Source organism: Rhamphochromis longiceps, linkage group LG3 (assembly GCF_057381845.1).
Source record: "Rhamphochromis longiceps isolate RC_006_pf linkage group LG3, R_longiceps_female_GT1.1, whole genome shotgun sequence".
NCBI classification, from domain to species: Eukaryota; Metazoa; Chordata; class Actinopteri; order Cichliformes; family Cichlidae; genus Rhamphochromis; species Rhamphochromis longiceps.
Genome location: NC_140559.1, coordinates 12,774,727 through 12,796,910, shown reverse-complemented (window position 1 = coordinate 12,796,910; position 22,184 = coordinate 12,774,727). Strand labels below are relative to the sequence as shown.

At 43.6% G+C, this 22,184-nt stretch overlaps 1 protein-coding gene across 1 annotated transcript; it reads left to right on the top strand.

The window, feature by feature from the left end:
- The first annotated feature begins 8,201 nt into the window (after nt 1–8,201).
- On the top strand, nt 8,202–21,869 carry LOC146672977 (uncharacterized). The gene is made up of 6 exons (XM_085402617.1): nt 8,202–8,257; nt 10,507–10,586; nt 10,684–10,953; nt 19,750–19,989; nt 20,553–20,807; nt 21,763–21,869. The coding sequence occupies exons 1-6, from the start codon at nt 8,202–8,204 to the stop codon at nt 21,867–21,869; spliced, it is 1,008 nt and encodes a 335-aa protein (XP_085258743.1).
- Nucleotides 21,870–22,184: the final 315 nt, after the last annotated feature.

The window sequence follows — 22,184 nt, the reverse complement described above, 5'->3', positions numbered from 1 at the left end:
CCTTCTCGCGCCCCTACAATCTGGCATTGTTTGACAGGACATCTGCAGGCAGATACGTGGCATTTTTGTTTTGGTTGTTTTGGATCATGTTGTTTTGTATGGTTTATTTGTGTGAAGTGACAAGACAGCGGGAAGGACTTCTGGTTTTATAAAGAGATTTTAATACTCTTCTGTTTTATTATGAAGGAAGAACTCGTACAGCTAAAGGACTTGGTAGAAAATCTGCGGATGCGGCAAGAGCGAAAATCGGAGCAGCCTGAGACCAGTGCTGCTTCTACAGGTTCATTGATCCATGGGTATTCTGCTGTCTCAGCTCCCGTGACTGATAGACTGATTTATCTTCCTCAGAAGAGGACGTTCCCATGGTTAAACAATAAGACTGGTATAGGTATTGCCAAGTGGTGGAAGAGATGCAAGCCTGTTTGAGGGCACGACATCATTCACCAGCCAACCAAACCCTTTTCATCTATGTTCATCCAGAAGGCGAGCCCAGAGAAGAGATTAAATATCAGCTTCCAGAGGAGAAAAACAATCCCAAAAAAGATTTTGACTATTTTACAGGAACTGTATGGGTGTACTAAGTCATATGTTTCTCTGTAGGAGTTGGGGTTTTTTTGGGGGTTTTTTTTCAAGAAAACGGCAGGAGGGAGAGATATTACAGGAATTATCACATGCTCTTATGTGTCTCATGAATAGGGTTGTAAAAACAGTCCCCTCCTGATCTGCTGAACACAGATGTCTTACTTAGAGATCAATTTTTGGAAAATGTGCCTGATTGTTTCTTACCCAGACAATTCAAGCATTATGTCCGTGCCCACCCTACTGCCAACTTGATGGATGTTCGTCGTGAGGGTATATTATGGGAGCGTGGAGGTATGTGCAGGTTGGGCATTTTGCCAGAGAGTGCCCTGGTGAGCCCACAGTCATGCCTGCGCAGTCAGCTGGTATAGCAACGCAAGTCAGTTCAAATAATGTTGTTTGTTCTTCCATTAAGGGAAATTTCCACCCCCTGAACCACTGAGGCGAGGTTCAGGAGGGGACTGTTTTTACAACCCTATTCATGAGACACATAAGAGCATGTGATAATTCCTGTAATATCTCTCTAGGCTCAGAGTCTGTAGTACCTGACCCTTTGCCCCAGGTTATTGGTAGGAAACCAGTAACCCCCGCCGTTCAAGCCACTACCTCAGTCTTTCCTGGGTGTGCATTGTTTGACCTTCATGTTTTGCAGAAGACTGGCCCCATGATCCGGGAGTTTCTGCAGTTCTGGAGATGGAGATGGGGGCCTGATTCCAAGGAGCGTGGTCTTCTTTTGGTAACATCCGATACATGAGCTGTCTCATGTTGCTTCCAGGTGGGGAAAGAATGAAAAGATAAACCATTTTCAACCTTATTCCCTTGCCGGTTGTGCGATCTAACTTTACAACCGACCGCACAGCAAGTACGAACCATAGCTGGTGTTATCCGTGTACATTCGCTCCTCTTTCGCTAGCACTTTGTTTGGCCCAGAAACATGGCGCCTCAACCAAAAATCCTGGCCACGCCCCTCTCGTGACATCACGCTCCAAAAGCCCTATTAGGCTAATCGTTGTGTCACGTTGTGTCACGTTGTGTCAGACAATCCCTTTCCGTCAAGGATTTTGAATTTGTTGTGGGGTTTTTTAATTTGTTGTGGGTTTTTGTAATTTGTTGTGGTTTTTTTTCATTTGTTGCGGGTTTTTGTAATTTGTTGCGGGTTTTTAATTTGTTGCGGTTTTTTAATTTGTTGCGATTTGCACTTCCCAGCCACCGTACTTCTCCCTCCTAATCACAGATCTGTAAGCAGGGAGGAGGTGAATAACATTGTGATCCGAAGAACCTAGCGCAGGTCCAGCCACAGACTTATATGCCCCCTTAATTGGTCCATAACACAAATCCAGCGTTTTGTTATGCCTTGTAGGACAAGTGACATATTGAAAGAAATTGTTCAGTGATTTCTTAAGATTACAATTGTTAAAATCACCAAGAATAAAATTAGGAGCATCCGGTGAGAGAGTCTGCAGATTGTGTACCACTTTAAAAATGGCATCGGCAGCAACTTTAACGTCAGCTTTAGGATGAATGTAAACAACAGTGACAAAGATTTGAGGGAACTCCCTCGGTAAGTAACAAGGCCTAACAGATACTGAAAGGAGCTCGATGTCAGGAAGATACAACCGCTCCCGCACAGTAAAGTTATTACACCAGCCCTGGTTGATATACAAACATATCCCTCCTCCGTGAGATTTGCGTGTTACTCCACAGTTTCGATCCAATCTGACAGGGGTCCCAAAGCTGCTGATTCGCAGTGAAGTGTCACTGTCCATATCGGTCAGCCATGTCTCGGTAAGCGCCATTAGACAAGCCTCCCTGTTTTCCCGTAGATGAAGCACATTTCCTTGTAATTCATCCGTTTTGTTCCTAAGAGATTGGACATTGGCCAGAAAGATAGAAGGCAGAGGAACACGATTCTTCCTCCGAAGTTTTCTTACACGCTGACGCACGCTGCCTTTTTTCCCGCGTTTTCTCAAGCATCGGGGCTTTCCAAAATTAGTCTTCGACTGGGCAAATAAATCCTCACCAAGAATCTCATCTGTCCAAGCATTAGAAGAGTCGTACATAGACAAACAGGACCACTGTAATCCAAGTAGTTCCTCGCATGTATAAGTGATTATCAGTGAGAGTGAATGACTCCAGGTGAATATCGCCAACAACAATAAAACTAAGGTGTAGAAGATCTCCATCTCGGCAAAAAAACCCCAACTTAATAAAAAGTTAAAACCACGGTTAAAAACAGAGTTAAAACAAAGTTAAAAAGAAAAAGAAAAAGAAAACGCCAGTAAACACCTGCTGCAGGTCGCCACAAGAGCAGCGCCCCTCCTGTCACCTTTGCTTTCTTGTTTTATATGCAAAAAAAAAATTATTGCGCTAGCTTACGTGGTTCCGGTTCTACAGGGATTTAAAAATAGTTACCCAAAATGGAGCGTGCCCGCTCCGACCGGCTTTAAAGGGTTAAAAAATTGCCTTCCAACAACTGCTCACACGGCACAGCAAATACACCGGACAATTACATCCACGCTCTTTGGTTCTGTCCACCAGTTCAGAAGTTTTGGCGTGAGATATGTGAAGACTTATCAAAGTGTCTGAAATGTAACATTCCAGCCTCCCCATTATGCTGGGCAGACACTGCGATTTTTTCAGTCGCGCGATTCAGCTCCTGCTCAAACTGTACGGTTGACTCGCAGGGGTTAGAAGTTCATAGGTCACGATGCAGGGTCTCACACTAGTGAGAGTGCTCACACTGTGCGTCCATAAGATGAAGGTTATAACAGAAATTCTGTCGCTCGCTCTCCCTCTCTGTCTTTCACTCACACAGACACGCACACCACCACCATCAACTTTGCTAAATTGCTAATGAAAAACATTGATCAGGCAGCTGTGATTGAGCAGCAGTGTAGATCCAACTATTTTCACGGTTGTTGTGGTTGTGATAATTTTGTGATGCCACATCGAAAAGGCTCGGATGAGCTTGCCATAGTTCTACAAGTTGTACCTCCATCGCTTGTGTCCAGATCACACAGTGCACTGCTGCGCCGTCTTTTTCGCTGACATTTGTGTTTGCGCGTGCGCAGTGTCACAAACTGCGGTGACACCCTCACGACGATTGATGATCGGGAGCTGGTCGTGAGGTGTTAATCGCGTCTCGTTACCCCACGTATACTACACGATGCACGACGCACGATGAAGGCCAAAATCGGGCCGATCGCCAAAACGGTCGCACGACTCAAAAATCGGCTCAAAATGGGCCAAAAATCGCACAGTGTAAGCCCAGCATAAGTATGCTTGCTGGGCAACTTGGATGAGGTCACTGCAGAAATAAACACAGCCCACGTTGTTTTTACGGCCCTATGCATTGCCAAGAAAATGGTCCTCATTAACTGGAAAAATAATCTTAATTCTAACCAATATAAAAACCATCTAATAGATCACATTAGTCTTGAAACAGCCTCTGCCATCACATTTGATCAATCCCTTTGGGCTCCTTTGATCGGCTTCATCACCTAGTGGGGGTTGGGGGGGTCATGGTTTGGTCCTGCCTTCGCTATTGTGGTGGATATGGGGGTAGGGACGGCCTTAGGGCGTCTGGGGAGTCCCTAGGGACGTTTCCCTAGAGGGACTAACCTGGGGGATGTGGCCATGACCTGGTTAGGGGCTCTGGTGGCTCTTAGATGGTGTTTTCCACGTGGCTGCATACAGCGGAGATGGGGGATGGTCTGTGCTGGCGGACGTTGGTTACTGGCCTGGTAGCCTGGTTGCCCCTGGGTGGGTCCGGGACAGGCGTGGAGGCTTGAGGGTCCGGGGGTGCTCCGCCCCCGGTCTGGGGTGCTGGCTGGGCCTTGGGGGCTTGGGTCCTGGCTGTTGTGTCGCCGGAGCTGTGGGCGGGTGGGTGCAGGGGGCTCAGCCCCAGTGCAGGGGACCTCTGGTGCATCGGCCCAACTAGGGGGCTCTCTAACTGGTGGGGAGGTTGTTATATCTTTGTAGGTGGTCTCCTCACTACAAGAGCTCACTCTGCAGGTGGGGGGAGAGATATAGGAGAGGTGGAGAATGAACTCAACCTGGGTGTCTATTGTCTTGTGTAGTTTGGGAGATGATTGGATGATGGGGTGAGTGCAGTTTTCTCTGGGGTGGAGTCGGGTGGGCTGCCCCGGACTCTGTGGGGCTGGGCGGTGCTGCTGCTGCTGGGAGGAGGTGCTGCTCAGATTGGGATCTGGGTTGCGGGGCCTCCCTGCTACTGCAGATAAGGAGGTGGTCCGCTTGCCTCCACCCCAGAGAGAAGGGTTACATCTCCTGGGTCTGGGTGCGGCTTGCCCCTCTGAGGGCGGGGGTACCTAGAGCTGGGATATAGAGTATGTTTGGGGAGTGCGACTGTCTGTGCAGTGTCTATTTGTGTCTGTCTACACGTTGGGTGAGTGCCGAGTATTTGGTTGTGTATATGGGGTGGGAATGCACGTTTGTGTCCGCGTGCGCCTGTTCGTCTTTGTCTATATGTCAGGTTGGGTCTTAGACTCAACCTCTCTGGGAACATCTCAGGCCCTCCAAAGTACGGAAGCCTATCTCCCCTCACCACACTCCCTGCCGGTGGCTGATGCCCCCAGACGTTGGTGTGTTGGTGGTCCTTGTCGACTGGGGCTGGGCGCTCATGTATGTACCGGCTCACTCCTGGTGGCCGATTGGCGGGGCCGGGCACCTGTGGCCCAGCTGGTCTCTGCTCCGTAGCTGCTGGGTGACCTCTCGTTTGGGGCTCTACTCAACTCTTCCCAGGAGGGTGGCACGGTTCCCCCCCTTTTGGTGGTCCTTCTCGGGTCCTTGTACTCTGGGGCCTCTGGATATCTGGGGCCTGGATCTCCTCCATACCTGCTTCATACCATAGAGGACAGGGCTGTGGCTCCCCACACTCCCTAGCAGATCGTTACATGGAGAAACCTTTGTAATACAAGCATGCTGATCCACACAGGTATGCACACAGGTGTACACACGGGTGCTCACAGACGCGGACTACACCTTTCTTGGCTGCTGCCTCAAAGCACATTGTGTCCTGTCTATCTTGCGTGCTGCACAATATTGTTTAATATTCAGTATCTACTGTTATCTACTGCTAGCTAGTTTATTGTGATAGTGCTGTATTTATTATGTTGCTCTTTTTTTTGTTTGCTTTCTCTTCTGTTTTTTTCTTCTTCTCCATACAGGTGATCCAGGTGTTTTGTTTTTTTTTCTCTTTTCCCCCCCTTCTCACCATCTCTTCTCCCCTTTGGTTTTCTTTCTCTCCCTCTCTTTCTTTCATTCTTTCCCCCTGTCCTATCCCACAGTCATGTCTGTCCCGTTTGTAGCAACCGAAAATGAAATAAATACATGATTATAATAAAGGTCACTCAAATGGACCAATATGGCAAGGCCATGATGATCCACTTGGTAAAATAAATCCGCTTGGCATCTTTCTTGGCCTTAAGACAACAATTCTGATGGCTATAGATCCAAACGGGACACAAAAACAACAACAACAAAAAAAACAAATAAAAAAAACAAAACAAAAAAAAGGGTTAAAAAATTAAGTCAATGAAAATTGAATTTTTTCTTCATATATATGAATTTTATAGCATTTTGTAAACGTAAATGAGGGGTGGCCAATTTGGCCACGAACAAGCTGAGAGGGAGTTTTTGTGTTTTTGCTCTCCCTGCACAAAAATAACAATGCATTATTATCAGTGTTGATGTGAATCAATTACATGTCCTCTACTATTAATAATACAAGAAATTCCAGTAGCACTGCAATTATATAAAATTGTGAGATTTGAGGTTGTCTTCCAACTCGTGCAATGGACAGACAAACTGGTGTTTAAAGGATTAAAAATTTAAAAAGTAATAACTATTTTTTATTTATGAAAAGAACTGAAGTTAGTTAAAAGCTTTATGCAGAAAAAATTGTAAAAAAACAAAAAAAATAAATAAAAATTACAGACCTAATCTGTTGGTGGCCACTTTTGGGAAAAAATAAACTGAAAGGGTAGTGATTTTGAACAAACCCAGAGGGTTAAAGGTTACTCTAGGCTAGAGTCTGTGTTTCATGTTCATTTTAGTTGTATGTTTTCTGTAATTCTTTTGTCCTTTTCTTTGGAGAAGGTCCGGTTGTGTGTGGGACGCTAGGCATGTGTAGTGTTTTCCCTTTCTCCGAAGCATGCACGTGTGTACACTGGGGTATAGTTATAATACAACGGTTAGAGTGCAGTGAGGATTGCCCTTGGACTGGAAAAGACTGCATAATGCCTAGTAGTAATACGATGGCATTAGTCCAATATGGCGGCCAACCAAACCGGTTTGACAACCTGTTTGACGGTTTCGTGCGTGTGCGCATGCGCGTTCAGGTGTGCTACCGGTTATGCTTGTTCATGTGTGGAAACACCACAGGGCATCATAGGGGTTATATGAGTTTATAGGTTTATCTGAGTTTATGTGTTTTTAACTGGGTTTTAATTTAATCAAACCATAGGGTTTTTTAATTAAACTATTTTTATCACTTAGGTGTATCGCAACATTCAGTTATGCAGACATATGTGTTCTTAAAAGCAATTCTTTGTTTCTTGTTTCATTCTTGGCGGAGTGGAAGCTGTTTTGGTTCACAGTGCACCTTAACAAAGAGGGGGTGCTCTAGTCAAAAGTGTTGGTAATAGTGTTTTAATCACACTAATTTTCTAAATCTGACAATGTCTCAGCTTGCAGTGATGCAAGCATTTTATTTTATAAATGTCACAGATGGGAATTTCTTCTGAATGGGTCAGCATGTTCACAAGCGTTTCATTTAATCAAACCCCAAGTTTTAATTTAACTAGTTTTTACACATCTACTGGGGTTTCTTTCCAGGGTTGATGCGATCATTTTATTTAAAAATCGGGATTTCGGAATGTTGAACTAAGAGTGAGAGGAAGCCAGCTAGTTTTTAACACAGTAAATGGCAGAAATAGCATTCAGTCCTTTAGAAAATAAATGCTATAAGCAGCCAGTATCGCTCTTTTCAAACTAATCGTCTTTTAAATACACTCATTTTGTGATTCTGGTGTCACACCTTGCAGCGATGCAAGCATTGTATTTATTTAAAAACGGATCAAACGGGCATTTCTTCTGTAAGTGGTTTCATGGTTTCAGAGTAGTTTTTAACACAACAGATGGTCGCAAATAACATTCAGCCCTATAGAAAATAAACGCTACAGTGATACTTCTAAAGCCAGTCGCCCAGACCCGCTCCGACTTTTCAACAGCTGGCTAATTGTTTGAATTTGTTCAGGATTGCAAAAGCCCACCGTGGGTATCACTTAGTTGTTGAGAGGACCATGCGAACAAGGGCCCAACCTATTGTTTAAAGTGGCCGGTATCGGCTCTTTTTGTAATTCCTCGACAAGGTAAAAGCCCCGCAGATGTACCAGTCGAGCCAGGTCTCGCCTATTTTCTGAAGTAGCCAGCAACAGCGGTCCCTTAGGCCTATCTTGGCCAGTTACACCGGATCTCAGAAACTGCATGCCCCACCCTCATTGTTTTAAACTTGCACAGCAAGGTGATGCCCTGCAGGTGTATCACCCCCCCCAAGACTTATAGGCACCCCAAATATTGTTTTTGGAAGCACCCGGTCCTATATGAAGCGTTCCCGAGAGCGTGAGACCCTCGCCATTTCGCGTCTGGACCAGCGCCGGTGCAGACCATTTTCTACCCACACAGAGCGTTTCTGACAGGCTGGCGTTGCTTTGTGTGTGCGTGTTTATGACCAACCGGCGTTGCTTATGCATAAGAGAAAAGTGACAATACAACGCGGTTTTCTGCTCCAAGACATCCGCAGTCCTTTCACACGGTAAGCATGTGTGTTATAGCCAGCGCTTCATAAATGTCTGTCAAATTCAAACTGTTTTTAAAACGTGCCTCATTTGTTGTCCAAAAAACATTTCATTTGCTAAGTTGCTGATTTAAAAATATATATTTTTTGAATTTTTTGCTGGATGTCAAACATATGATAGACTCTTGAGTATATTTATATAGCAAAATTCACAGTGGTATAACCATGTAAAATAAAAGATGCCCAAGTGTGCACCAATGCACTCTAATGCAAGCCTTTGAAATGTATGTTGATAAGTACATGAAGCGTACATCGACCTCTATAGTTGAAAAGAGTCTGTATCCATACTTTGCGGATCTGCTGATTTGTTTTTAATGTGGCACTTATTTCACCAACCGCAGATGATGAAATCCTCTTTATTTGAGAAAGTGTCCCTAAGCTGTGGCTACTCATAATTACTGAGTTCCCTAGCCACTTCTTTACTATGTCAGCAAACTTTCTGAACAGGAAAGATATCGTAGATTTAAAGACACATCTTCATTGAAGCAAAGGCAAAAAATTGGAATGAATTTTATGTGGCTGTTCATATTAATTCCAACAAAGAGTGAAAATCCAAATCCAATCTTTTGTATTAATGATCTCTCTCTCTCTCTCCCTCCGTGTGTGTGTGTGTGTGTGTGTGTGTGTGTGTGTGTGTGTGTGTGTGTGTGTGTGTGTGTGTGTGTGTGTGTGTGTTTGTGTGTGTGTGTGTGTGTGTGTGTGTGTGTGTGTACGTGTACAGGAGAAAGGTGATGGCTGGAGCTATTTTTTTTTAATGCATTTCGAATCAACTTATTTTTTGTTTTACAAGAAGTGTATTTCATACATTGGAATAAATGTATTCTTTTCTATACTTTATAAGTATGAAACTCTAAAGAGTTTAAGTTCATGCACATTGTGAAACAAGAATCTAAATCTTTGTGAAACATTGATTTCTATAAAAGCATGTTGTTTATGGGGATAATGTGAAAAATCTTTTGCGGGCTCTAATAATGATCAGTGGTAATTGAAGAGTAAGCTTGAACCCTAACTCTGGACATTTTCATGACAAGTGACAGTGCAGACATCTGCTAACGAGAGAACATGTTTTATCATCATAACGACTGCGAATTTAAGCATCGTTAAAGTGTCACTTCAGTAATGCTACCGGAGAAAGAAGTGTTGACTCGTGTTTTTTAATAGAAGACTTAAAACACTAACTCTAATTTCAGGGGTTTATTTTAAGTTTACAGAATATAACATCCGGTAAGACGATGATTTTTTACTTCTCACTGTCTGTGTTATGTGTATCTATTTATCATGTGTGCTTTGCTCTGTAAACTGTTTCATTGTATTCATGAAATAAACCAGAATTTCAAATATCCGAATCTTTTACTGTTTTTCTGCTTTTGTTCACTCCAAGTTTGACAAAACCCACGGCTCACTAACTATGTGGAGCAATCTCAGTGTATTTAGCTGCTTTTTCCCTAAACACAATCAGTTGACTGAGAGAAATGCCTGTAGTCATCCACTCTGGTCATTGTCAATGTTGAAGGAGCTTTGTTCCATAGACACCTTATACTAGCGTTTCCTGCACTTAATCCAACACTGCTATGTTCTATTTACCCCCACAGAGGGACATAAACCTTGTCCCTCTGTGGGGGGAAACTCCCACTAGGTTTACATCTGGGACTCTCCACCATTTGACCTTAGAACTGAAGAAGCTTCTCGGATGAGAGGTGAAACGTCTTCAAGTAACTTAAAGAAGTCCAGACGCTTTTCTTTGCAAGTTCATCCTTGTTGTACTAATACAACTTATTATAGAATAACTTGGCATTTTACTACCCTTGTCGCACAGTGTTGCCTTGAAGCAACAAACTAATATCTGTTTTGGGGGGGGGCAGAGTGTCAAATTTTATGATTGATATATTATTAGGGACCCTAAAGCTCCCCCAAAATAGGGAGAAATATTTTTTTTTCCCAAAAAATTAAAAAGTCATGCAGTAGAGGGCTAAGTCCCAAACTCGAAAGCACTACTTGAACTGACCCAGGACCATGTTTTTTCTCCGAGGACAGTAAGAAAGACTTTAAAGACTTTTAACTTCATTTTTTTGTTTTTCACTTGTTGCAGGTGTGTGTGTACTGCTGCAGTCTGCACTGACTGTTTCTGCAGGTGAGTTGATGGAAGTGTAAAACAATCAGTGAGACTCCAACAAGAACACAAATACATTTACTCTGTCTGTTTGTCTGTGTGTCTGTCTGTCCTCCAGTCTTTCTGTCTGTCAGTCCAAACCTTCAGCAGTTCTTCAGTGGATCATCTTCAGTGTCTCTGAGTTGTGTTGATGATGGACAGACAGTTGATGGATGGGCAGTGAGGAGGACCAGAGGAGGACTCACTGAGGACTGTGGAGCAGCTGCAGGCTTTGGGAAGGTTCATGGTTCCCCCTGTGTTCTTGACTTCATGAAAGTTTCAAGTGCAGATTACTGGTGTGAATCCAGTTTTGGACAGAAGAGCGATAATATCTCCATCAGTAGTTCAGGTACAGACAATGTTCCCATAGGTCTCTGTAAAGTTCCCCTCAAATATAATGCTGTACATAACTTTTCAAGAATTACAAATCATCTGTCGGATCAGACATTTAAGAATGTTAGCTCTCACTGTAGTCTTATATCACTTCATCTTGCTGTTTGAGTACACTGGTGTTTTCTCTTGTTAAATCGAGAATTGAATTCAAAATCCTTCTCCTCACATACAAGGTCTTAAATAATCAGGCCCCATCTTATCTTAATGACCTTATCAGCCCATTAGAGCACTCTCACACTGCAGGCTTACTTGTTTTTCCTAGAGTATTTAAAAGTAGAATGGAAGGCAGAGCCTTCAGTTTTTAAGCCCCCACTTCTATGTAAGCAGTTTCCTGTTTGGATTCAGGAGACAGACACTATCTCTACTTTTAAGATTGGGCTTGGTTTTCGGTTCTTAGAAAGGGACTCTTAGTGCTTCAGCATACCAAGACATTTTGGACTATTTCATACTTCAACTTTGTGGGAACAGTTTGGTGATAGGCTCTTTATGTTCCAAGATGGCCGCAAAGCAGGTTCATAAAAACATGGATAACTGAGTTCGGTGTGGAACAACTTGACTGGCCTGCACAAAGTCCTGACCCCAACCCGGATGAATTTAGGATTAATTTAGGATGAATCAGAACAAAGACTGTGAGCCACTCCTTTTAGTCCAACATCAGTATCTCACAAATATGCTCCTGGAAGAATGGTCAAAACTTCCCATAAAACTTCTAAGCCTGTGGAAAGCCTTTCCAGAAAAGCTATTGCTTCAAAGGGTGGGCCGGCATCATGTCGAACCCTCTGGAATTCTGGATTTTGGCTTTCAGATATGGTGCAGAAGTTAGAAGTAGGAATATCTGAGTTTCCAGTAAGAACTTGAATCTATATTGCCCCCAAACATAACAGCGGTAAAACTATAAAACTAAACTTTTATTCTGTATTTCTAGTGTTGTATATTTGTGTCTCACTAAATACACCATTTGCACAGCACTGACCAGGTTGTCACGTGACCGAGTGGGTTGTACCAAACTGAACTCAGGTGCAGGACCCAGACAGAGACAACAGGTGGTTTAACAATATTTATTTGACTCTGGAAATGTGTCAAAAACAAAGCAATAGAACATGAAGCGTGACTTGGCGTGACCTGGGAAACGTGAAAAACCGGGTGAATCCAGAGACTTGGGGAAGCTTGAGTTTCACAGCAGTGGGCCAGATAACCGAGTGGATGACATATGGCCCAATAAAATGAGGAGCCAGCTTGCGGGAGGAAACCTTAAGGGGAACGTCCTTAGCTGAAAGCCACACCTTCTGCATTGGAGCGTACTGAGGACCTGGTGATCGTAGACGATCCGTATAGTGGCAGTGACAGGCAGCAGCTTTCCGTAGTGCCTCCGGAGTCTGAATCCAGACGCGGCAGCAGGGCCGGAGGTGGTGCTGGATGGAAGGCACAGCCAAATCAGCCTCTTTCTCAGGAAATAGGGGAGGCTGATAGCCTAGGGACACCTCAAAAGGAGCGAGACCAGTGGATGCAGAAACATGTGAATTATGTGCATACTCTACCCATGGGAGATGTGCTGACCAGGTTGCCAGGTTATGAGAAACCATGCAGGGGAGTGTCAATTCCAATTCCTGGTTTAGTCTCTCAGTCTGTCCATTGGTTTGAGGGTGGTAACCGGAGCTGAGGTTGACTTGCGCACCTAGGGCAGAGCACAAAGATTTCCAAACCTGGGACGTAAATTGAGGTCCCCTGTCTGAAGTGACTTCTGCTGGAATTCTGTGGAGTTGGAAGACGTGGTCAATCATGAGTCTTGCGGTTTCCATGGCAGTGGGTATTTTTTCCAGGGCAATGAAGTGAGCTGCTTTTGAGAACCAGTCGATCACAGAGAGTATTACTGTTTTACCTGCTGACCTAGGCAGTCCAGTGACAAAGTCTAGGGAAATGTGGGACTAAGAGCGAGAAGGGACAGCCAGATGTTGTAGAAGCCAGCTGGACGCTGACTTCGGGCCTTGCTCCTGGCACACACGTCAGAGGCGTATTCCTGCACATCTTGCTCCAAAGTTGCCCACCAGAAGTGACGATGTAGTAGTGAGATGGTGCGGCGGATTCCGGGATGGCAGAAAAATCTGGAGATATGTGCCCACTTGAGTACAGCCAAGCAGGCTGCTGTGGGTACGAAGTAGCGGCCTGAAGGACCCATGCCAGGGTCTGGTTCGTCCTGTAATGCTTGCTGGATGGTTTCCTCTATGTCCCAGGATAAGGATGCCACGCGGCAGGAAGTAGGAAGCAAAGGATCTGGTTCGGTGGGTTCCATGTCTGGATCGTAAAGATGAGACAGAGCGTCTGTCTTGGTGTTCTTGGAACCTGGACGGAAGGAGATGGCAAACTTGAAGCGATCAAAGAACAGAGACCAATGGGCCTGGCGTGCATTAAGATGTTTAGCTGTTTTTAGATAAGTAAGGTTTTTATGGTCTATGAAGATGGTGAATGAGTGTTCAACTCCTTCCAGTAGGTGACGCCACTCCTCTAGGGCCAACTTGATAGCAAGCAACTTTCTGTCTCCTACATCATACTTATGCTCAGCTGATGAAAGTCGACATGAAAAAAAGGCACATGGGTATAACTTGCCCTGAATGCTCTGAGAGGACAGCCCCGACGCCAACGTCGGATACGTCCACCTCCAGGCTTGGAGTGGTCTGGGTGACACAACACCGGAGCCAAGGTAAACCATTGTTTGAGCCTACTAAAAGCTGCCTCAGCTTAAGGTGTCCAGATGAAATGTCTTTTGGTGGATGTGAGTGCAGTGAGAGGTGCGGCTACCTGGCTGTAGTTGCAAATAAACCTCCGGTAGAAATTGGCGAAGCCAAGGAAACGCTGTAGGTGCTTGTGTGACGTGGGCGTGGGCCACTCCAGAATCGTGCGAATCTTGGCTGGATCAGTCTTCACCTGCCCCCCCTGCAAGTATATAGCCAAGGAATGTGACAGATTGTGCATGAAACTCCCAATTTTCGGCTTTGACTAAAGTCTGTTTTCCAGGAGGCGTTGGAGGACTGCTCGGACAGAAAATGAGTATGTCATCAAGATAAACAAAGACAAAACGGTTCAGGAAATCACGGAGCATATCGTTGACCAGGTTCTGAAAGACAGCGGGGGCATTGGTTAACCCAAAAGGCATGACCAAATACTCAAAATGCCCTAGGGGCATATTGAAAGGTGTCTTCCACTCGGCGACGCTGCGGTTTCCCTGCTGCAACGCTAGCAACCTTTCATCAGCACTGCCCTCCGATATTGGATGAGTAAAGGTCTTTTTAAACTCACCCAGAAAATCATCATATGAGCAGGTTGGAAGGGGATGGGCCAACAGGCAAGCCTCAGACCATAACAGTGCCTTGCCCTGAAGCTTAGCCACCAGATATGCTACCCGAGCTGAGTCACTAGCAAATGAGCGAGGTAAATGTGTGAACACAAGGGAACATTTTAATACAAAGGCAGTACAGCGAACCTGCTCCCTGGAATAAGGCTCGAGTTCCGGGAATGCAGCGTCACAGAAAATGGAACTTGACGGTGTGGCCTGTGCTGTGGATGACTGGACAGGTTCAGCCGCAGGGGCGGTGGATGCTGGGGACGGGTTCGGTGTAGGGGAAAGAGCTAACTGAATTTCCTGCAGGGCAGCTAAGATCTTAGCCTGAGTCTCGCCTATGGTTTGACACCGGGTATCGAGGTCCTGCAGAGCTTGCTCATGAGCCCCTAAGATGGCTCCCTGCTTGGAGACTGCTGTACGTACTGGGTCTGCTGAATCAATTTTCTGGCCAGTTTGTATTGTCACGTAATCGAATGGTTTGTACCAAACTGAACTCAGGTACAGGACCCAGACAGAGACAGAAAGTGGTTTTACAATATTTATTTGACTTAAGCTCTGGAAATGTGTCAACAACAAAGCAATAGAATGTGGAGCATGACTTGGCGTGACCTAGGAAACGTGGCTAAGGTGAGGGAATGAGGCCTGAGATGCAGAGTGGAGCAGAGTGGAGCTGGGCAGGAACCTGTCACACTGAAGAGACAAGACAGAAGAGTTTGGGAGGCAGTGGAGGTAGCCCTGAAGTGGAAAGTATTGAGTTTATCAGTCTTATTTGCAGTTGGGGACGCAACCTGAGATCCGGGGCCTGTAGATAGAGTGCGATGGCAGGAGGGCAGGCAGGTGAGGCACAGAGGGATTATCAGAATGATTGTTTGGTATCCTGAGTCCGAAGGTAGAGCGTGAGCTGAGGGTTTGAGCCAAGATGAGTCTGGGAACTGTAGCACAAGAAAGTTTTGTTAGTAAGGTAAACACCAAGAGAACTTGAAGCATGAGGGACGGTTACCAACATGGGTTGCTGACCTTCCCCCGAATTCGGACACAGCAAGTGTCATGGTCCGCAGTGGGTTGCTGAAATTTCCATGAGGCTCCTGCTCCTACCTGGGATCCGCCCCTGGGCAGGGCCACCTCCTCCAGCTTCTGCACACCTGGAGCCAATTGCAAGCAATCAGGCAACAGTTATTTAAGCCACACGCTGATGTTCATTCCCCCGCCAGTTCGTTGCTCATAAGGACACTACCTACTTACGTCACAAGGTAGTGTCCTTAGACAGACAGGTAATCAGGAAGTGAGCGGCTGTGGACAGCCCCCTTTTTTTCCTCCATAGAAACTTTATTGAACAAACAATGAGTATCCAACATAACAGATGGGCTGTGGACAGCCTCCTAGCCTTCAACTCCACCCTTACTTGTGTGTTTTTCCGGTCGCCAGCGCCACAGCGCGAAAACTTTAAAATGGACCCAGAAATGTCGCTCCGTTGTTTGGACAATTTTAATTCTCGAGGAGCTAGGACAACCTTATTGTTGTCGCCCGCACGTTTTGTACCTGAGGCTCATCAGAGACAATCATATCCAGGTAAAATAATTTCCTTTAATCTACATCTCTACAATCTTTAGGAATTACTTAGCTAATTTAATGTGCCAAAAAAGTGTTCACCTGCCAAAACTGATTACCAATGTTTCCGTGTGTAATATCTTTATGTATGTTGGTAAACAGACTTCGGTGAACATGGTTTACAAAGGGGTTTTATATATACAATAAATACCTGTTGTTCAAGTGTCTTTATAACTCTGGTTATAATGTAGGTACAATTGATATATTTGTTGCGCTCTCTGCTGTCCTCTTGGCCAGATTACTCTTAAAAAATAAATTTCTAATGTCAACAAGATTGTTTTTGAACTGGATAAATAAAGGATATATACATGTCAGTGCCAAGAACTGATTGCAGCTTCTACCTTGTTACAGGAATGTTGTTTGTGGCTCAAGGTGACTTGATATCATTAATGAGGGATACATTTGACATTCCACATATTATAGACCAACAAGTTATTCATAGCAGGTTAAATATGAGCAATCAGTTTAGGGCAAAAACCGGAAATCAGTTTTTGGCAGACAATCGTTTTTTGGCACAACACTGGTCATTCTTACACATGTACTTTATCATATAAAATATATAAACTAAATATCTTTGAAACAAATAGAATCTAATCTTTTGTTTGTTTGTTTTTTTACATAGCACTTTATCAAACTGTTGTCTGCTACAACTATTATACTAGTAGTAATATAGCATCCACCATCTCCTGCTTGCATATTTCTGAAAACATTTTAGTGGTGTGGCACCCATCGATTGAGCCAGCCCTGCAAACCCTGTGGATGGACGATGCAGTGGACAGTGGGAGGAAGCATCCTAAAGCTCTCTTTGCAGACCACCCTGTGTGGTTCTCCACTCGCCCACCAGAAAAGACAAACCGCAGGTCTCAGTTGCAGCACCCCATCCATGTCTGATCTTGCTCGTGCAGATTCAGCAACACTGCCAGAGACTTCCTGTAATCTATTACAGTTGTTAAAGAGACGGTCCAGGAACAGCTCACTCAGGTTAATCCTGTGTGAACAACTGAAAATATTGTTTTTCCATCTTTACATACTGTGTATTTGAAATATTCTTGTTTAATTGTTATTGTTATTTACTTTATTGCTATCAAATAAATATCCATGTAATATTGTTCAAAGTTAGCGTTATGTTCATACATGTTACAAATACCTGTAAATTAAATTGAGTTCAGTGACAATTACTGTTTGTTTTAATGAATTTATTAATAAAATAAAACCTTTAAACTAATGCAACACATATAACAATGTAACAAATATATTCAAATAATTACATTTCTCAATACATAACTCATTTTGGAACTAATCTTTCTAGAAGTGAAAACAGTCTTTCCATCCTCTACCTGCTCTCCTCTCCTCAGCCTCTCTTTGCTGCCTCATGTCCTCTCTGATGAGGTCTGCCAGCTCATCATCCCTGTCTCTTTTCCTCTTTCTCCCTCATCCATGAGGGCAAACCAGGGCCAAGTAGCAGCAGTGGGCTTTCCACTGACCCCTCTCCTGAGCCTGGATACTTGCAATCCTAAAGGCAGAGCAAATCAAAAATGGCAGCAGGCAAATACAAACACCACAACAACTCTTAGTAATTGCACATTTATTAACTTGTGTTCTTGAGAATTATCTTCTTGATAACACACATACCTACTTTGTATTTTTTTAAAGTTATCCCATGTCTTATGGCTTGCAAGGGGGTGACTTTCCCCTGCAGGCCCATCTTCTCCAGAATTGTCCTGATCACACACAACAAATAAGAGAAGAAAGGAAACCATGGCAACTATGTTAATCCCTAAACCCAAAAGTTTTCCCAGCAAAACACCAGAGGAATACCGTCTGGACATAACAGGTTCTGTACAGCAGCGGTCCATGAGTCGTTTGATACCGGGCTACGAGAGTTGAGGCTCCGGTGTGAAATTTATGGTTTTAGTGTTTTTCTCATTAACTCAGTTTCCCTGGGCCTTTTCCCTTGTTGTAGTCGTGTGTCTTATTTTGAAAGAAATATTTACACGTTACCATAGTGACCAGAGAGCATTAAGCGGCAGAGAGGAGGATGTTACTCTCAATGTTGTCGGCGCATTTTCAGGAGGATGCTGCTAATAAAGTTACACAGTTACACAGTACATTCACGTTTATTATTATATTTACAAAATACCACAGTTTTTGTCTTGGTCAGATCATTTTATGTGGTTGTTTTTATCCGCGATTCCTTAAAGGCCGCTCCGTGTCTGACATGAACCGGTCTGTGGCGCAAAAAAGGTTGGGACCGCTGCTGTACAGCATGGGGGTTAATAGAACCGTACACATATGACTATGATGTGTAAATTGATTTATTCTTGTACCTCCACGCAATAGCGGCCCAATTCTTCACCCCAGTGAAGAGGTGATCGTTTTCTCCTCGTTTTAATAAATTAAGCCGTTTGGTCTTTGTTTCCCACAACATATCACCAATTCAAAAAATCTAAATTAGCTGTATGTAAGCGGCCATACATGAAAAACCGCGGGACCCGCGATACAAGCTGGTTTACGGTTATTTTAAATAAAATAAAAAAATGTCTATGCAGATGCCCAAAGCTTAACAACACCACCTCTATAACAATTTAACTTTTGTACAACCAGATTTTCATATACTTACATTTGAAAGTGTTTTCCTCTCCTGTTTCGACCACCATCGTTAGAGAGAGGCGTTGAAAGGCTGCTCCAACAGAGCTTATTGTTTTGGAGGAAAACACGAACACAGCGTACAGTCGAGTCTTAATAGCTTACTTACAACTGGGCTCGTCAGGCACTCTTCTTGGCTGCAGTGGTTATTATTATATTTACATGCTTCCAGCTCCCGTTTCTGCTCGATGACAACTCGTACCTTTCCACTCTCCTTTTTCTCCCTCCTCGTGCTCACAGACCCATAACGTGTATGGCAGTCCAGTCTCCCTGCAACACGGACTACACTGCCCATGATGCTACATTCTTTAGAGCTATACCTGTAGCATTCTGCCTGTTAGCTTAGCACAACAACAACAACAAAAAGGCGCTCTTTCACCCAGGAAACACAGTCGCAGAGAGAGCGCGCGTCACCCTGTAACCATGGCAACCGTAACGCTGCCACCTGGAACAACAGAACGTAGCTGTCAAACAAAACCCAAACAGTCCTGACCCGCGACAAAATGAAACAGGAAAGTACCGCAGTGTAATCCATTTATTTCAACAAAGTAACTGTATTCTAAATACCACCTTTTTAAACGGTAACTGTAACGGAATACAGTTACTCATATTTTGTATTCTAAATACGTAACGGCGGTACATGTATTCCGTTACTCCCCAACACTGGTCATCACACAACCCATTTTCTCTGTTCACCAACTGGGGCAGGGGGCCCCAGAAGACCCGGCCATTTGGTCGGGGTCTAGGCTGGCACGAGATCCCAAAGAGGATCCCTATCCCTCTTCTCCTAAATAATAATAATAATAATAATAATAATAATAATAATTAATAAATGCTAATAAAAATCAAATAAACTATGGGATACAAGTGGACCAGGAAAAAGTCCACTTGGGAAAGTAAACCTGTTGGGGATTTGTTTGGCCTTCAGACAATAATTCAAAGTTGCTACAGTGCTAGACAGGAAAGGCAAAAACCAGTTTTTCCTCAGTCTCACTCTCTCAACTGTTTGGATGTTCCTGGAACACAGCTCCAAATTCACTGTACTGTCTGATTGACCCTGAAGTCACAAGAGACCGATGACCCCTGCTGAAGCTTTAGCTTCTGACTGCTCTGTTGGTGAAACTCTGTCTCTATTTATGAATCTTTTTGTCTCTTATGCAGAAAAAGGAGTGATCCTGGAGATCCCTGCACTTCCTGTGACAAGAGGAAGTGATGTTACTCTGCGTTGCAGACAGATCAATGGTGACATGGTGGCAGCTTACTTCTTCTTCAGTGGACGTCTTCTTGGATCTGGTTATAAAGAGCACACCATCTCCAACGTGCAGCAGTCTAATAAGGGGGTATACTGGTGTGCTACTGATCTAGCTGGACCATCTCCTCAAAGCTTCCTAAAGATCAGAGGTTGGTACACTGACATCATTTCCTATCATTGTGGTTATATAGTAAAAAAGTTACCTGTTTTACATTTTCCTAAACATTTTCACTTGATGGAAAGCATCATGAGGTGGAGGAAAGGTGTTATCATGAAAAACTGAGGAACAGTTGAATCATATTTAGGACAATTTCCTGTAATCGTATATAACCTCCTCAGATCCGAACTCTTTCATGGTATGCATTTTTATTTCTCTTTGCTATTTGGGCTGATTGTTACCTGATGAATTTAAAAACCATAGAATTATCTTTTTACCTCGTGTAGTTTCTGAGAAAAGTGTATCAGGCCCTTGTAGAGCAAAATTTTGTATTGCGGTCTAGACAACCCAAAATGTGATGCCAGGTCCTCGGAGGTTTTCACTAGTAAAAGCGCTATACAAATACAGGCCATTTACCATTTCACAACCATCGGTTTCAAAATACGAGCAGCGTTTCTGAGGGTGCAGTGCCAAGTTTGGACCAAGTCAATTTACTCAGATTAACCCTTCAGAGTGACATACTGATTTAATAAACTGAAATCGCTCTTCCTACAGATCCTCCTACAACTGCTGTCAGATCTGCTGTGGCTTCTCCCCATCTTATAACCATGCCCTCCAACTCCTCCCTTCCCTCTTTTTCTCATCCAACCAGCTCTTCCTCACCCCCTCCTCCTCCTCCTCCTCAACCTCCTCCTTCCTCTCTGTCTGTGTTCAGACTTCTTTTCCACCTGCTGGTCTTCTGTCCATACTTCATCATGACGGGTCTGCTGCTGTCCATCTGCTTGGATCAGATCTACACCACACGCTCAGGTAGATACCTGCACACAGGTGCAGCACTGCTGCCATCCTGAGTTAGGTGATATGTTTCATTGTACTTAGTTTTGCTTTCTTGGCTTTAGATACCTGTGTTCATGGTGTTTCAAGTTTACATTATTATAATTATTATTATAGTTATAATAGTAGATATTTCCTGGTTTTTCTGTTTTTTTTTCTCAGTTTTGTTTTTATGTTTCTTACATTTTGAACCTTTTGAAGGTAAAACTATCGAGTTGCAGTTCAGTTTTAGTTTCTTGTATTTCAGCTTTTACTTTTATCCTCTTATTGTCTTGCATCTTTTTGAATATTTGCATTTGTCTTTGTGTTTGGTGTCTCTATGCCACTGTACTTTTGTGGTTGTTTTTTATTTGTCTTTTCTGTCCTTGATTTACTTTTGCTTGCCTTATCTCTAGCGATGGGCAGTAACGGGTTACAGTAATCCTGTTACATTTTTCAAGTAACTTGAAAACACTGCTTGTCTCAGTGTCCCTGCCTAGTTTCAGCTGTTCTTGTTTTCCAGGTGTTTCCCTGATTAGTTTTCATTTTGTCTGTGTGTATGTGTAGCACCAGTCTTCAGTTGTCTTCTGTTTGAGTGTCTGTTTAGATACTCTCCTGTTTATTCATCATTTTTCTGTCTTGCTTCTGTTTTGGATTTTGTTAGTTTTTTATGAACTATGGGATCAAAAGGCTGTGTTTTAGTTTGTATGTCTGCATCTGGGCCCGCTGATTATCTTGTCGTGAAACAACAAGACAGTCAGGTGTAATGAGACAAAGGAAGTTAAACTTCCCCACACTTTCCTCACACTCATACCTGATTGACAACCAGCTAAATTAATAACCATCTTTATGTGAGTGCTAATTACTATTGTTGTGTAAGTGAACCCAGGTAACTGGGTATGTTGGACGTGTTTCATAGTACAGGGCACTGATGTCTTCACTCTGTTCACAGGAAATAGACTTGTTGTTTCCATGGAGATGACTCACCAGGTTGGACAGAATGAGGATATTGCCGTTGATATCACCACTGAGCATGACTTCTCATCTGAAGCAAAGTGACCTGAAACACGTCACTTTTCTTGAAACTTTATCAAAAGCAAGCAGAGAGAGAGAGAGAGAGAGCATCACACCAGAAGCTTCAGCTTCTCATTTCTCAGAAAGGAAATTTTTTTCTATTTTCCCCTCGTTCACTTCCTTTCTTTTGATTCGATTGAAAATGTGTTGTTTTCAGGCCTTTTTTTCCACATTTTTGTTTTTTCAACACAGTCAGCCTGAGGAGGCTTTAGTTCATGTGTTATTTGTGATGGTAAATCAGGTTCAGCTTAAATCAGAGAAATTCCTCAGTATTAGGAATCTGCCTAATTATGTAAAGTA